Consider the following 15330-nt stretch of genomic DNA (forward strand, 5'->3'; position numbering starts at 1 on the left):
TTTTTAAAAATGGATATAACTGAGTAATGATCACAGAAGGCAAGCTGGAAAAAAGTACCAACCCTACCATCTATTCGCACTATTTCCAGTGTATTTTATCAGTTATTTCAAGCTTTATCAGTCATTTCAAGCAGATAACCAAGTCTGAAAAGTTAAATATCACACCGTGAACACAGCACTCTAAAAATAGGAGACACATCTTAACTCTGATATTATTTGATGAACCATTAAATGAGAAGGGTAAGGACACTAAAGTTTACCTCTCAAAACACGTGGCCATATTATGGTAAAATGAAGTCCAATATAAAGAAACACAAAGCTTGCTTAAGCATCTGGTATACGTATCAGTAACCAAAACTTAGCAAGTCTATGAATGCAATAGTGTATTCATTTTTATGGAGGATAAGAGCACTTTCACCATTTGATGGAAAACATTCAGTTCAGACTCACAACCCCAATGGGCATTCACCATGGAGTTAAGATGAAAAGGCAAACAATAAATGACAGTGTTGTGCATTACCTCATGCCCCTGCTACATTAGATGAATAAATGGTTTCAAGTCGGATTAGCCATCCAAGTGATTTTGTCAATGCTGAACTTGGAAACAGCACTGATTTTCCTCACGTTTGTAAGTACTGGGATAACTATCCTGCCTCTTTACATGAGGCCGTTACTCTCTATTACTGTGTATGCAGGCAGTAAGCTTCATGATGGCTAGAGGAGAGTTAGAGATGTGTGCTTTGGTGAGGAGGGGCTTGGGATATGTGAGCAGCCACATGGTGAAGTTAACTCCTGCGTGCAGGCAGTCTGTTTAAGCTGTGTACCATTTGGTGCCTGACTTTTAAAGGTGCCAGAACAGCTGGATTAAAATTAAACTGGACTGAAACAAACATAACAGCTGGCTGCTCCTTCTCATGTTTGACTTGGACTAAGTCCTAGCTGACCTCACTGCAGTGAACAGAATGACACCACTGAATAATCCATTTCATTAAAAAGAGTGCCAGGCTCACTTAATGTAGGTGCATTTTGAAGTACTTGTGATTAAACAAACCGTTACATGGATTCAACGACAAAAATCAGAGTGTGAAAATAAACACAACCATCTCAAAATGGGAGAAAAAACCCACCAAAACCCAAACAAAACCACCCAAATGTTTAGACTATCCAGAGGTACTGGTCCAAGTTGAAACACAAGCTAGGATACTGAAAGTCTTAAGCATCTGCAATGCAGGTTGCAGCAAGGAAGGTTGCTCAGCCCCGCTGGCATGTGGAACAGCACACCAGGAACCTGGAGGCCAAACAAGCAAGAACACACTTCCCAGGTGCTGAAAGGCCATGGGGTTGCTTTAGACTTCAAGAGCCCAACTTTCCCCAGTGACACCTACATCGTTAGATGGGGCAGGGCTTTCCTACAAGCAGATCTGGTGAGTCCAGTCAAACCTCTTAAGTAAAAGTTAAAGAAGCATCCATAGAAAACAGTCAGTGTGCTTTAAATGCTACATTTCCCACTATTCAGCTATTCAAAACAGTTGAGTAAACAGCTAAATAGGTATCTTATAACCACAATAACTTGAAGTCTTAAATTCAATGCTTTTTACAAAGATCAAAACATACACTTGTCATGCTTTACTGCAGAGCCTTAGAATAAAGGGAGGGGAAGCAATGATAAAATCTACAGTGCAAAAATAAGACTGAACTGCGTTCATACTGGAACAGAGTTATTTTTGCACCTCATTCTTCTTCACTTCAATGAGATTTAATTGTCTATTTTGAGCAAACCAGACACACACACACAAAAGCCATCATTTTTCCAGAGCAAGAGATTAAGGCAATGCCAATCACATCTGGGAAAACTTGAAGGGAAGCTATTTTTGTTCCTCCATGCATTTGGAGTTCCATGAATAGCTTTACCAAGTCATTTCATCACATCTCAAGAAAGTGTATGAATAGGACTCCACTAAATGCTCAAGTGCTTTTGTATGAAGCGTTAAAAGTTACTTATGGTAAAGTCAAAAGCAGTGAATCTCTTTACCTCTTTTAGACTATTGGGACTGATAGGAAATCCCTTTCCTCCGGAAAGTGTGGAATACTTCTTTTCCAGATTACAGAGATTCTCTTTTTCCTGTTAAGAAAAAGAGGCATTTTATGCTAAAAACAAACAGCCATGTACTGAATAAACATTACCCACTTATTAAACCATGTAAAGAAACATGCTGAAATAGAAGGGTAGAAATGGCACCACAGAGCTTCAACTTCCTCCATTTACTGTGAAAATGAACAAAAGTAGAGGTACAGAAGGTCCGTTTTCAAAAGCTAATAAAGGAATTTATTTAATAACCACAGCCAAACCAGATAGGTTCATTGTGCTTAATGAACCAAACGTGATGTCTCTTGTGATTTAAAGCCAAATGTAAAATGGATGCGAAAGGTTAGTACCAGCTTCTTCTTAACCAGATGTTACCCGATGTTAAGTATCTCATCTTGTGTTCTAGTATGGACTATTACAAGCCAAAACTCTGAACACACTGTGCATGCTTTGAGCAGCCATACACAAAGCATAGGCTTCAAGCTACAGCACCTAGGTGGGTGCCTCTGTTGGAGTCCCTTGGAAGGAGGGCACCTCTAAAACCCTCTTGATTATCAAATGCCACTAACCTTTATCATAAATAAATGATAAATCACAGAAGATTTCTTTTGGTTAAAGGTTAATGGATACAAACATCTACCACAGTATTAGTTACTTGCTAGCTTCTGCATAAAGAAGGTTGGACAGAGCCTTGGGTAGCATGGTTTAGTGTGAGGTGTCCCTGCCCATGGCAGGGGGTTGGAACTGGATGATCTTGAGGTCCTTTCCAACCCTAACGATTCTACGATTCTACAACTGATGCTTTTATTGTGCTTCACATTCTTTTATTCCAAGGAAAGCTCTTTTATCACACGCCAAAATATCTGACAGGCAATAAATACTTACTCTTTGCAGCATCATTATTAAGTTGTTTTTCTCTTTTACGAAATGATCTTGTTCTCTTTGTGCTTGTTGGACAATATGATTTGCTTGTTTCTTGAGAGCAGATATCTTTTCCTAACATAAAAACGAAAACCAGCACAATTTAGGTTTCATTTTCAAAGCACAAGACAACCTGCAGCAAGGATTCTATTCATGAGTTCACTTATTCATATGAGTGGAGTGGGAAAATGAGATAATTAAATGAGATTTAGACAGTAAAGAGACAGTTTATTCAAGAGACAGAACAAAGGCACAGTTGCATCTATCTTTTGATAATATGGTGAATAGCATGCATATTTTGAATAGAACTGGTTTAAAGATGCAACTTCTGATCCCTGAAAAGCTGCTATTTAATTGGCTGAGATGGGACCTTTAAAACTGATGTTAAAAATCAAGGTGTTTTCTCAATTTGCCGCTCTATTGTTATTTTACCAGAATCATTTAACATCAACACCAATCATGAGCATAAAATAACTGTAGTTTTGTCCAGACTATATAGATCTCTTCTCCTAAAGGAGAAAACCCAATGCTTTGGTACCTGCCATAGCAAATGAAAGGGTTTAGTTTTTACATGCAAGTATAAAAGCAGAGAGCATGGATCTCATTTACTTCCTTTTGCAGAAGTGCATGATTTGATTTGTGTGGCATTACCAGTCCATCACCTTTGCTCTGCTTCAAAAGGGTTTTTAAAGAGGAAGCTTTTGCATCATTTCTTACAGATGGGCAGGTTAAAGATCTGCATCATCTGTTTTAAGCTACACAACAAACAGCATATGAGCTGCTTTTACCTTTCTACTGACAATGCTGCGCTGATACTCGGCCACTTCATGCAGGAGCTGTTGTGTCAGATTTTCCTTCTCTTCATCTAACCTGCTCTCATGTTCAAGCTGCTGAAATTCCAAATCTTCAAAGTGTTTGCTTTCTATGTCCAGAAGATCAGCATCCTGACACAAAAAGATAAAATAAAACCATGCTTTCACTGAAACCCCAGTAGAGATGCTTACAAACACAAAAACCCAGTCTGAAACAGTATTTACATACCTCAGGCAACATGTTCAAACAGGAGCTGAATCCTTTTAATGATCTATTGTCACAATAAGAGAGCAAATAGTGCTAGTCGAGCTCACAAAGTGCTATATATTCTGTGTGAGATGTGCTATGGAACAAGAATTGAGCTCCATTCTATACAACTCTGTCCACCAAGGAAACAATAAATAAATTAAATCATAGAGAATGGTTTAGGTTGGAAGGGATGTTAAAGCTCACCCAGTTCCAACCCCCTGCCATGGGCAGGTACACCTTCCCTTCGACCAGGTTGCTCCAAGCCCCATCCAACCTGGCCTTGAACACTGCCAGGGATGGGGCATCCACAGTTCCTTTGAGCAGCCTGTTCCAGGGTCTCATCACCCTCACAGCAGAGAACTTCTTCCTTATGTCTAATCTAAATCCACCCAAAACCAGGTCCATTTTCAAATTAAAAACCCTGCAAAGGGTCAGTGGTGGTAGCTTAGCTCTACCAGTGGTTGCAAACAGGGATATGTTCACAACAAGCCAGGTCACCAACCAGGCAGGCCACTGTGGACTGATACCTTGGGTAGCTTGCAGGGCACAGTGGCAGAAGCAGATCTGGCTCCAAAGCGTGCCTATAGGGTTCCTTGCTGTCACCTTAACAAAGATCCTACTCAGCAGCATAGGATTTGTAGGGGAATTGTTCTTGCTGTAAGCAATGGCTTCCTGAACCAAGTAGCAAGTGTACTCCCTCCCTTTTATTAAAACAACTGACCTCAAAATATTGTCAGTTCTAATCTATATACAAACAACAAACACTATGTTTTCATATTGTATTTCCAAACCATAAATTTCTCCTGCATCTCTAATACTTCAGTAAGGACACTGGAGAAAATTAAATGGGAGAGAACCTGGACATCACTTCAAGATGCAGTGGGAGCTCCATGGGCCCACATAACCTCTACAAACCAGAACTTCTTCTGATGAAGATATTTCCTAGCAATGGACAGTGTCTTTTCAGATCTCTGCAGGAATCCAGGTATCTATTCACATTCTCCATTTACATGTATCCTTATAAACATAGGCACATGAGAACAAACAAGCTTTGGTGCCTTCATACTACGAGTAAAGGATGAAGCATGCTAACAAACTATCCCATTGCCAGCTGCGTACCAACATCCCCAACCCAGACTGCAGACCCAGCATGCAGCCAATGCTATGGTGAAAGTGGCTGCCTGCGACCCTGAGCACAAATGACAATGTTTCTGAGGTCCCAAAGATGAAGGAATAAGGGAATTCATCACCTTCAGATCCTTCCATATTGGCACTAAAGTAGCACAACATCACCTGCTGCAGGGTCAAGTATTTAACCCTGTACCAGGTTTATTTGGGGGGAAGAAGGTATTTTCTGTATTTTGGATATGACACTTAGGGTAATTCCATACCAGCTCTCACAGTTGATACCCATTAGAGAGCTACTGTGCACTCATTCAGTGATAACTTCTTCACTCACAGCCACCACAGCTAATATTCACTACAACTGGCCTGGAATAATATGCAATAGGACTAACTGGACCTATAGGTGCACCCCACATCTCAAGTATCGTTCCACCTTCAAATCCCAAATAGTTATTAAGCCAATTTCAAGGCAGCAAAATAATTAACAACATTTAATCAAACAGACTACTGGAAGCCCCTCTCATACTCTGCCCATGAGGAGAAGCACCAGAAGCCCGGAGGCATGAGAACATGAGACTGCAAGGTCTTTGACCAGGGTAAGTGCTACTTAGCAACAACTAGAACCATGCTGTGTTATTGGCACTGCTCTCAGACTGAAGCCAAAACTCAGCACTGCACCAGGTACTAGAAAGGAGGTAAATAACTGTTAAAGCTCAAAGCAGGACAGCAGTCAATAGCGATAAAGGACTGACTACCATCCCACAGTAACAGGATCACAACCTCTCATTAACTAATACTTTCAAGGATGTAACTACATGAGAAAGGCTTCATTTCCTTTTAATATTAATATTATAGAATACTGCCTTTTTTCTTTAAAGTAACCTACAAAAAATCTCAAGTGTCTCAAACCCATCAAACTTCCCAATTACATCAGAATTTAACACTGTTATTCCCCAAGATGGACTTTTAAAAGCTCAAGTTTGTCTTTCAGATGGTACTGATGCTTGGAAAATGATTCCCTCTGCCCCCCCAAGGTAACTGTATGTGCTGTAGAACCCACTTAATGTTAATGGATACTACAGCCTTTGTACAGATGGTAACTGTACCTTCACAGACTATAATGTAGCTTTTCCAGTTATAAATAATACAAAGTAAAAATCAAGTTGCATTTGTACTTCACACAAAGGTTATTATACCAAGATGCAACTGTTACAAACATAGGAAAAAACCTGTTTTAGGAACGGGTATAATCTTAAAAATGAGTTTCCCAAAGTGCAGGTCAGGCTAAGCTGTAAGTTATACGCTGTTCAGGCTATAAGTTATATACTGGAAAAGAGAAATCATCTATGGCTTCACTGAGACACAGCCTTTACAGCATTGCAAAGGAGAGGTACACGGCAAGGTCAAACAACAGAGCAAGAGAGCTTGCTAAAAGCAAGCGTTCAGTTCCTCTCTTTGCTCCCACAGGTAAAAGGGGGATGCTCCCCCATCCATCTAAACATCACAACAGCATTCACACCACCCACAAGGCCTAAGGTGCTAACTACAGGCAAGCAGCCCAAAGCTGTGAAATGATTCCTAACCCACCCATTCGCACTCTGCTCACTCTCCACTGCGCGCACCATCTAACCCAAGCATCCCACAAAGCAACATAACCCTCACGACCAGTAACAGGTATAGGTTGCAAATACATTCAGACACTGGATACTGGAAACAGAATAAGTCATACTTTACAAAAGCAAAGAAAAGAAGCCAACAAAAAGTTAGTGCAATCTTGAAACTTGCTACTGACCCTCTTGAGCTGCTGCTGTAATTGTTCCCTCATGGACTCAGGGCAATTATCAAGCTGCGTCTTCTGCTCGGAGTAAAGCTCCTGAAGCCTCTCTAGTTTTTCCCTCTCAGCATCAAGTTTTAATTTCTCCTGAAGCATGAACCAGAAAATAAAACACAATTACCTTCCAACCTGAGACGTTGTTAGTGATGGTGATGGTGGCAAAACCTGAATGAACAGTCAAAGCATGGAGGTCAAAGACAGGAACCTCTGGTTAGTTGAAATGCAACAGTGGGATGCAAAATGGTCAAAACAAAACAGTAAGTTTAGTGTGGTGCTTAATTCTCTCCCTCATCACTGTAGGATGCTGTTAAAGCAAGCTGCCCAAACACTTGTCTCACCTAATGTATACAAAAATGAAACACAATAAAGGAAATGGTAGCCATGTTAGTGGGGTAACTGATGAAGGAGAGAGATAAGAGTAGATTTAGAAAGCAGAATGGTTGGGAAATGACTAGACTGGCAGTGAGGGGAAAATGGATCATCCCAGGAGAATGAATTACATGCCCATGTGCTTCTGTAGAGATAAGTACATTTAGCAAGCAGTGAGAAAACAGAATGAGATGGGATTTTCTAAAGCAATAACCCTGGGCCAGGAAATCCTGTTGCAGCAGAAACACCAAGTGATTTAACACATTTGCTTCAGGCTACAGGAATTTTAACCTGTGCTTGGGGATAAAAGGGGACTGCTCGACCTCCCTGCCCTCTCTCATCTTTGCTCTCATTCCGAGTACCAGTATTTGGCACACAGCTTCTCACCTCCAAAAGCCTTAAACGTTTACATATTTATTACAAAGTACTGTGTGGTTTATTGTGCAGAGCTGCTCCAGAAACTGACTGCAATCACTTAAAGCCACCTCGTACACTGACCTTTATTTAGGGACCGAAGTGTGGGAACCAATAAATTAGAGCATAGAGGATTTTTTCAATGCCTTTTACTTGCACCTACACTGGCTGACCTAGCAGATGCATTTTCTTCAACTGAGCAGTTAAGAACAGGAAAAGCCAATATACTTGATATGCCAGGTACAAATAAACCAGCTCTGAAGCCCAGCTCTCTGCTAGCTTCTAGAGTCACACTAGTATAGTTTCCTTTTCTACTTCCTGTTCTGTAGTTATGTACCTTCTCTCATATAACATCTAAATCTCCTTAATACTCAAAATCTAACTGTATCACCCCCAAATTTCAGCTTTTCCTTGTGGATGCTCCAAGATCAGTTGAATTCTGTCACAGCATCCATTCGTCCTCTCTCCAGATCCAATTATCATTTAATGTTAACATCAAATGTGTAGCTCAGCAGCTGCTATATGATCAGACACACTGCAGCACCCTATGGCATGTGCCATAGAGAAGAATCTTCTTCTAGGATGCAGTGCTTGCCATTTATGTTAACCAAATCCCCAGCTCTGTAACTTTCATTTACACCTGCAGCTTCTCAGCTCGTACAATCAGATGAGTGACATACTGAACACAAATGGTTACTTGGGGTTTGTTTTAAGCTCATAAAACTGAGCCAGCATATTCAATTACCTGGACTTCCTGTATTAGTTTCTGTCTTCCAACAGCAGCAGCAGAGCTCAGAAAAGCAGAGGATGTAGCACATGCAAGCTGCACAATGAAGGAGAAGCATGCAACTCTTGACAGGTCACCTCTAGACCTCTGTCCCCACAGAATCCCTATTTGCTGAATCATAAATAAACTGGTAGTTCCCCTCCTCATAAACCCTGATGTCCATTTAACAGTCAATTGATGTCTGATGCATTGTTTCCTGCTTTCCTTTTCTGCCCATATAACAATCTAAGGCAGCAAGGACTTCTCTGATGTTATTGTGCCTCTGAAGCTATTGATAGCTCTCTAAGTATGTATGTGCTGCAACCCTCATTCATTAACAAGCAAGTCAAACCTTGAGTGCAAAGAGACATCCTCAGCAAGTATAAAACTCCCTGAGAACCCTGCCAGAGGTACTGTTACTTCCCTCAAGAAATCAGAAATGTACTCCTTGGAGACTGAAAGCGATACTCATCTGGTCTATTTATAGCATAGGAAGTGCTAACATCCCAGCAAACTGGCTCCCTGCAAAATGTGCAGTCTTAACAGGAAATATCACTTTCAGCTATGAGAGGCATTTGCAGCTGTGGAGTTCAGTTCGCTGCCATCTCTGGCTGTGCATTGGTAAAGTCCATTTCCTTAACAGAAAATAACTGGATAAATAAAGGGATAATCAGATTTTTTTTCCCCCATACAGCTTCTTTTATAAATGGATCAAGGCACATTCCTTTAGAAGGGAAAACATTAATAACTGTGCAAGCTAAGTGCAAGATGCAGCTGACCCCATAAGCTGTCTGCTCAGGAGCAGCAGAGCTGTGAACTCCAGCTGCTCATCCTCATTTAACCACATGAGCTTGTACTTGGTAAACATTTCTCTGCAGACAACCGCATCGAGCCCCAGTGTTGACTCCAGAGTCACAAGCACTGCAGTCTGGCTGGATTCTTAACACCCTGCTTCCAAACAAGTACAGCTCAGTAAAGCATAACAGCTGGTTTTAGCCTACTGCCTCTAGATCCATGTTAAATGAACTTTAGGATATGGAGCAGGACGGACTTGGAGTCTGATGATGCTTGGATCAGTTCTGGCAGTTACATGAATATCATGAAGGATAGCAATTGAAAGAATTGAGGTGTGACATTGTCCCCCAAGAGCCCAGACACAGGATGTCAGCAGAGCACCCATTGTACGAACACAGTCCTGAAGTGATCAACATGGTCACAAAAGGAAATCAATCTTTAGAACTCATAAAACTGATTTTAGGGACAAGAGAAGAAAAAAAAGAAGAATGTATACATATATCCAAAATATTTCATAGATGATGAGGACACAGAGATGAAAGGATAGTATTAAAGACAATCACAGCTCCTAGAAGAATGGGAACAACAGAAAAAGAGAGACCAATTGCTTCCCTGCAGTCTCCTGTGGCTAAGGATGCCCTAAGCCAAATCAATGCTGATACTTAAAACCCTAGCAAGTCCCCACAGCCCTTCTGCAGAGAAGTTCTGCTTTTCAATTTGTCATTCATCACATTCTGCTACTGCAGGCAGGCAGGCTGGCTAGAACTGTAGAGCAGCATGTGTCTGCATGCCTATGTGCCTTCTGAACCAACCCTCCTGCATAAACTGGTAGGCTCTGATGAGTCCATGTGGATCAAACAAGAAAGCTGCTCAAAAATCCAGATGGAAACTAGAGAATAAAGCAAGGAACCAGTCACCATGAAATGAATTGTATGGCTGGTGACATGGGCTCTTTTACAAGCTCCCAGCCCACCCCTCCAAAACAAAACCAACCAACCAACCAAAAACCCCAAGCAAACACAAACCCAAAGCATTAAAACCCCACAGTATGTGTTATTTTCAGATAGAAGAGAAACCTACAAGCTATCAATGGAGGAAAAAAAAACCCAAACAAACAAAAAACCAACCAACCAAAACCCTGAATGCCTTCCCATGCAGCAGGCTCTGACACTCTAAATGTTCCACTCTAAGTATTCCAAGACCTTCCTCAGCCCAACTCACTTACACATCCTCATGCTTTAAGGTAGCCACCTCTCATTACCCACACCAAGCTACAAACATGCACACCCTGTCTCTCTCAGTATGGAATCAGCTAGTCTCAGCATCGGCTTCCCAGAAACAAAGGAGCATGAGCTCTTCTTGGTTCTGAAGTTTCTCCATCTCATCTTCACGCTTTCATCTCTAGACAAGCTTTATCCTTTCCCATTCCGAAAGGACATCCCTCCCCTTCTCCAAAACAACCTACTGCAAAAGCTACAAGTGGAGGAGAAATAACCTATTCCAGAAATGATCCCTTTGTCCTTGGAAGTGGTGTGATGCTATGGAGCTCATCTATTCAATACAATGCTTTGGAGAATGAGGGGAAGAGCAAAACAACTTGGCTTTAACAACTCACTGACAAAACTGGCTTAACTCTTGCCATGTATTTATAAGAAAATAGCCTAGTCCCTGACAGAAAGCAGGCTGGAAAATAGCTCTTTGGTGGAGCAAATGACTGGGGAAAGTGTTAAACCTGAGGGCTACCAACTCTGCCAGCAAATGACAAACACTCCCTATGCTATGGCTGACACAAATCAGACCACATACAACTCTTATTAAAAAAGATACTGTTGAAATGAAACAGATCTTTCTGTGTACAAACTGTACATGCTCCTCTATTTTTCAGACGACTCTTTCCCACATTCCTTGAGTTCTTTCAGAACAGAAGCATAAAACTTGTCACGGTTTAGTTGTCTGTCCCTAAATACCTGTGGGTTTCATGAAAGAAACCTTTAAGAGGGGAAAAAGATAATATACTGGGCTTAATAGGAGCTTAATATGATAGGAGGTATTTCACAGTAATTCTTGTTACTATAAAAGTGGTAACTACTTTATTACTACGTAAAAGACTGTATACAGTTATAGCATCTGTCCTAGTGAACAGAGTGGGAGGCAAAAGAAACCCCCTAAATCTAGAGCACTGTTTCTTCATGAACCTAGGAGAGGACAAAGTAATGATCCAAGCCAGAAGAAAAGAACCAGCAGGAATTTTGCATCCAGAAGAGAAAGGACTGAGGAGAGACCACTAATATATTTAACTTTGATTGCTAGGGGCTCATCAGACAGTGTCTCTTTCCTTGACTCGATCCTTGCAAGCCTTTGCAGTACGAATCCAGCAAAAAGGCCGAGCTTCAAACATTTTGGCATGTTTGGGATATTCTGCTAATGACTGAAAACTATTTCCACAAAAGCATGTGGACAAAATTAAATGTATTCCCAAAAAAGAGAGAGGAGTTTTCCGCTGCCAGCTGGTCTTGATTTCTGCTTTCGAAGAGGGACAGGAAACCCGGGTTGATAAAGGAGTTACAGAGCACGTATTTCCATCGTGACATAAGGCAAAGGTGCTCCATGAGAAAAGCAGTAACCTCGCTTTCTTCAAATGCAGTTTAAGCTTTTACATGCTAATTGTTTTGAAACCCTCTGCCAAAACTCCCATTTAGCTCTGGTTGCCTCCCACAGCACTTCTGCTGAATCCATTACTCATTTTCAGTTATTCCTGTTTATTCACGCTCACTGATTATTCCTTCCTTCCCTGGCTCCGTTGTTGCTTTCAGCCTCATGATTTAACTTGGAAACATTCAGGCATGGCAAATCATTAAAGCATCCTTCTCCACATATGCTGGACCGCGTGTTTTAAAGCTACACAGACCAAGGAAGACTATGGAAACAGTACTTTGTAAACCTGGATACTATCCAACCAGGCAAATACCATTTTCTCCAGCTTCCTTATAGACAGACATCAATCCTGAACTAAGTCTTGGGAGCAAAGGGTCATCAGGAGGCAGTCGCAATTGTAAACAGCACCGTGGACCTGAACTGCTATTCACCTGAAACAACAGCATCACTATTGCACACCTACAGCATACTAACATGAAAGACTGCCATGGTAATTACAGGGAGCTGGGCCTGGACAGCAGGGAAAAGGGAGATAGTGGCTCACCTGCCTGCTTCTTTCTGGGTACTGCCCAGGTTGCCTCTATCCAGAGCAGGCTGTGCTCAAAGTGATTTTGTCAGTATCTGAAGCAAAGCTCTTTACTGGATTACTTCAAGGTTTATCTGTCAAATTGCATTACTAGTGACTTATTAGGGCTATCTCTGAAAAACTGGAACTCGTGATGAATATCTTAAATGCTGCTATTCAAATATACAGCTGGTCATCTCTTTTTTTATGGATAAAACCAAGTATGTAGCACATGGCAGTTAAAGGAAAGAAGGAAGGAGAGGACTTTCAGCTGTGCTCAAGAAGCACAGTCATGGAGACAAAGCTGGACCATCCTGCATACACTAGCACAGTTTCTAGTCTAGCTGAAAGCACAGGCCATGGCAAACAGCTCTGGAAGCAGCTACCCCAGGCAGGACAGCTGAGTCCTTGTAGCACTTATATCAGGCAGAGATGCACCACGGCCAGAACTACACTGAGTCCTGAAATGGTACTGAAAGGCTCTGCCATCACCGCTCATAGCTGTTATTTCCAAACCCTAAGTAGATCAACCCTAACTGCTTCATTCCTTACAGTGTGTGTGGTGGTGTGCTCACAAAAGCAAAGGGAACACTTTCAACCTCACCACACTGTCTTCGCCACCAGTTCATCTGTTCTTCCTCACCAGGAGTCCTGCCATGTGCTCAGGCAGGGCTGAGCACAGAACTCAACCAAAATCAGAATGTAGCTTTACCATCTGTACAGACCCACTTACACAATCCCCCCTGGTTTAAAAGCAAGGTGCTGGGACACAGAGATGTACCACAGCAAAGAGCACGGTGGCATGGCCTGAAACTGAACTCAAATTCTCCCACCTTCAAGGATGTTTTCCAGCTGATTCTCTTGTCTTGCAAGGGCTAAAATCTGTGGCTTTAGAACTGCGCAAAACTTGGCAAAGCTTTGTGTCCTTATCTAAGTGAATTGTGAAAGGAAATAAACCAAAGAGCTGGGCAGCAAGCAGTACAAGAGCTTCCACCAGAGTCTATTTCCGTACATAACACATCATTAGGTTGTGGTTTATGATCTCTCTTTTCAAGTATTTCACGAGTTTTGCCAACAGGTGCATGGTACGGGTGAAACACAACCAGGAAGGGGTTTCCTGTCAAACAGGTGCTGAGATCAGTGGCAAATTCCAGGAGCTGCTCAAGTCACTCCCGAGACAAGTGCCCTCATGTATGGCACCAACACCCTACCATCATTTTGTGAGTGACATTAACCCTCACCTCAAGACAACACCATGCGGTGCATTCAGATACAACTCCCTTAGCCTGATAGAAACAGAACCACTGTCTGAGCAATAGGACCTGACAGCTTCTGGCCAGGAAGCTCCATCAAAACCAAGACCACTGGTTATTATTATGGGTAAACATATTCAGGCAACTAGAAGATGCTGTGCCATTCACTCTTGCAAGAAGCAACACAAAAGATACCATCAGCACAGTGGCAGCAAGTGCTCAAAACCTGAGCTTTTCAAATTGTTTCAGCAAAAAGGACCACCTACAGCCTTCATCCCAGCACCCCTTTCCTTGGGGGACTGATCCTGCACTCCTACAGAGGCAAGATGTTGCCTATCTGGCATCAGATCTGTAGGGCTCAGTCGTACAGACACACAAATCAAGCCTTAAAACTGCTGTTGTTTCAAGCCAGCCAGAACTTGGTTGACACAATCAGTGCCATCTGTTTTGCTGGCTGACACCACTGTCTCCAGAACCCTTCAGCTGTCACTTGGTATTTTGCCCATCCGCAGAAACTAGTCTCCCACTTCCTTTTTAAACCTTCCCTTTTATATAATGCTTTCAGACATCCTCCAGAGCAAAACCTGCGCCCTTGCTTTCAGTTTATTTCTACAGAGACAATTTCAGTCTCAACTGAGCCACAGCTTTAAGTCTAAAGCACACACTCACAGCTGGGAGTTTGCTTGTTTGTTATACAATAAGAAGGAACACAACAGCAATGACAACTAAAACATTGCATCTGATCTGACTAGCGGTATGCTTCCTACTGGGGAAAAACAAGTGGTTTGAGTGAATTTGCCTTTGAAATAACAGAAGTGCTATTTCTAGGCTGCTTTCTCTGTTTCAGTCCAACTGAAAATTTAAACTAGACCTGGAATTGCAGTTTTCTGACAGCTCATGTTCCATCACATAACCAAAAGGAAGGTTTAAAACCCCACATTTTAAAATCATTTCCATTAGTTTCATGGAACTTTGAGGCTACTGGAGAATAAATACAAAAGGAAAAAGAGCTCTTGAATTTCTGGCTATGTGATTTGTTCCCACCTACCAATCGCAACTTCTAACAGCATCCTTTCAAAGGGTATGCGTTTGCATCACCCAATCTTCTGTTACCAACATCAAACTCATCTTTATACTCATCTATGCAACACATTCTATGGACAACTTAAAATGTGACCACCCCAAAGCTGAATGATCACTGAGGAGTACACAGGAACAAGGAAAGCGCAAGCAGGAAAGCCCACAAAAGCTCAAGCTTAAACGGGATGTGTGCTATCATGCCACAGTGTGGAGAGGTGGGAGCACCACTCTCATCAAGCACAGGCTTGATGAGTACAGCTACAAAGCAGCAGTCAAGCTCATGACAGGGTAGGCAGAAACCGAAGACAAAAAGCTGAGAGTAAGACAATGCAAGCTGCAAGAGGTGAATTCAATGGGAACTGGGAAAGAGCTAAAAGTGTGCACCTTTGCCTAAGAAAAAGAAGA

General features: G+C 41.9%; 1 protein-coding gene across 5 annotated transcripts in view; it reads right to left on the reverse strand.

Annotated features, from left to right (window-relative positions):
- The window catches only part of PHLDB2 (pleckstrin homology like domain family B member 2), a 57940-nt gene that overhangs the window by 16637 nt on the left and 25973 nt on the right, over positions 1 to 15330 (reverse strand). For 3 of the 5 annotated variants that reach the window (XM_034071269.1, XM_034071294.1, XM_034071281.1), the window contains exons 7-10: positions 6987 to 7115; positions 3796 to 3951; positions 2972 to 3082; positions 2033 to 2122 (exon numbers count right to left, since the gene is read on the reverse strand). In XM_034071269.1, coding sequence (XP_033927160.1) covers positions 2033 to 2122; positions 2972 to 3082; positions 3796 to 3951; positions 6987 to 7115 — 486 coding nt within the window. The remainder of the gene's footprint in view (positions 1 to 2032; positions 2123 to 2971; positions 3083 to 3795; positions 3952 to 6986; positions 7116 to 15330) is intronic. The other 2 variants (XM_034071274.1, XM_034071290.1) reach the window with 1 other exon arrangement.

This window comes from Melopsittacus undulatus, chromosome 2, assembly GCF_012275295.1.
Source record: "Melopsittacus undulatus isolate bMelUnd1 chromosome 2, bMelUnd1.mat.Z, whole genome shotgun sequence".
Taxonomy (NCBI): Eukaryota; Metazoa; Chordata; class Aves; order Psittaciformes; family Psittaculidae; genus Melopsittacus; species Melopsittacus undulatus.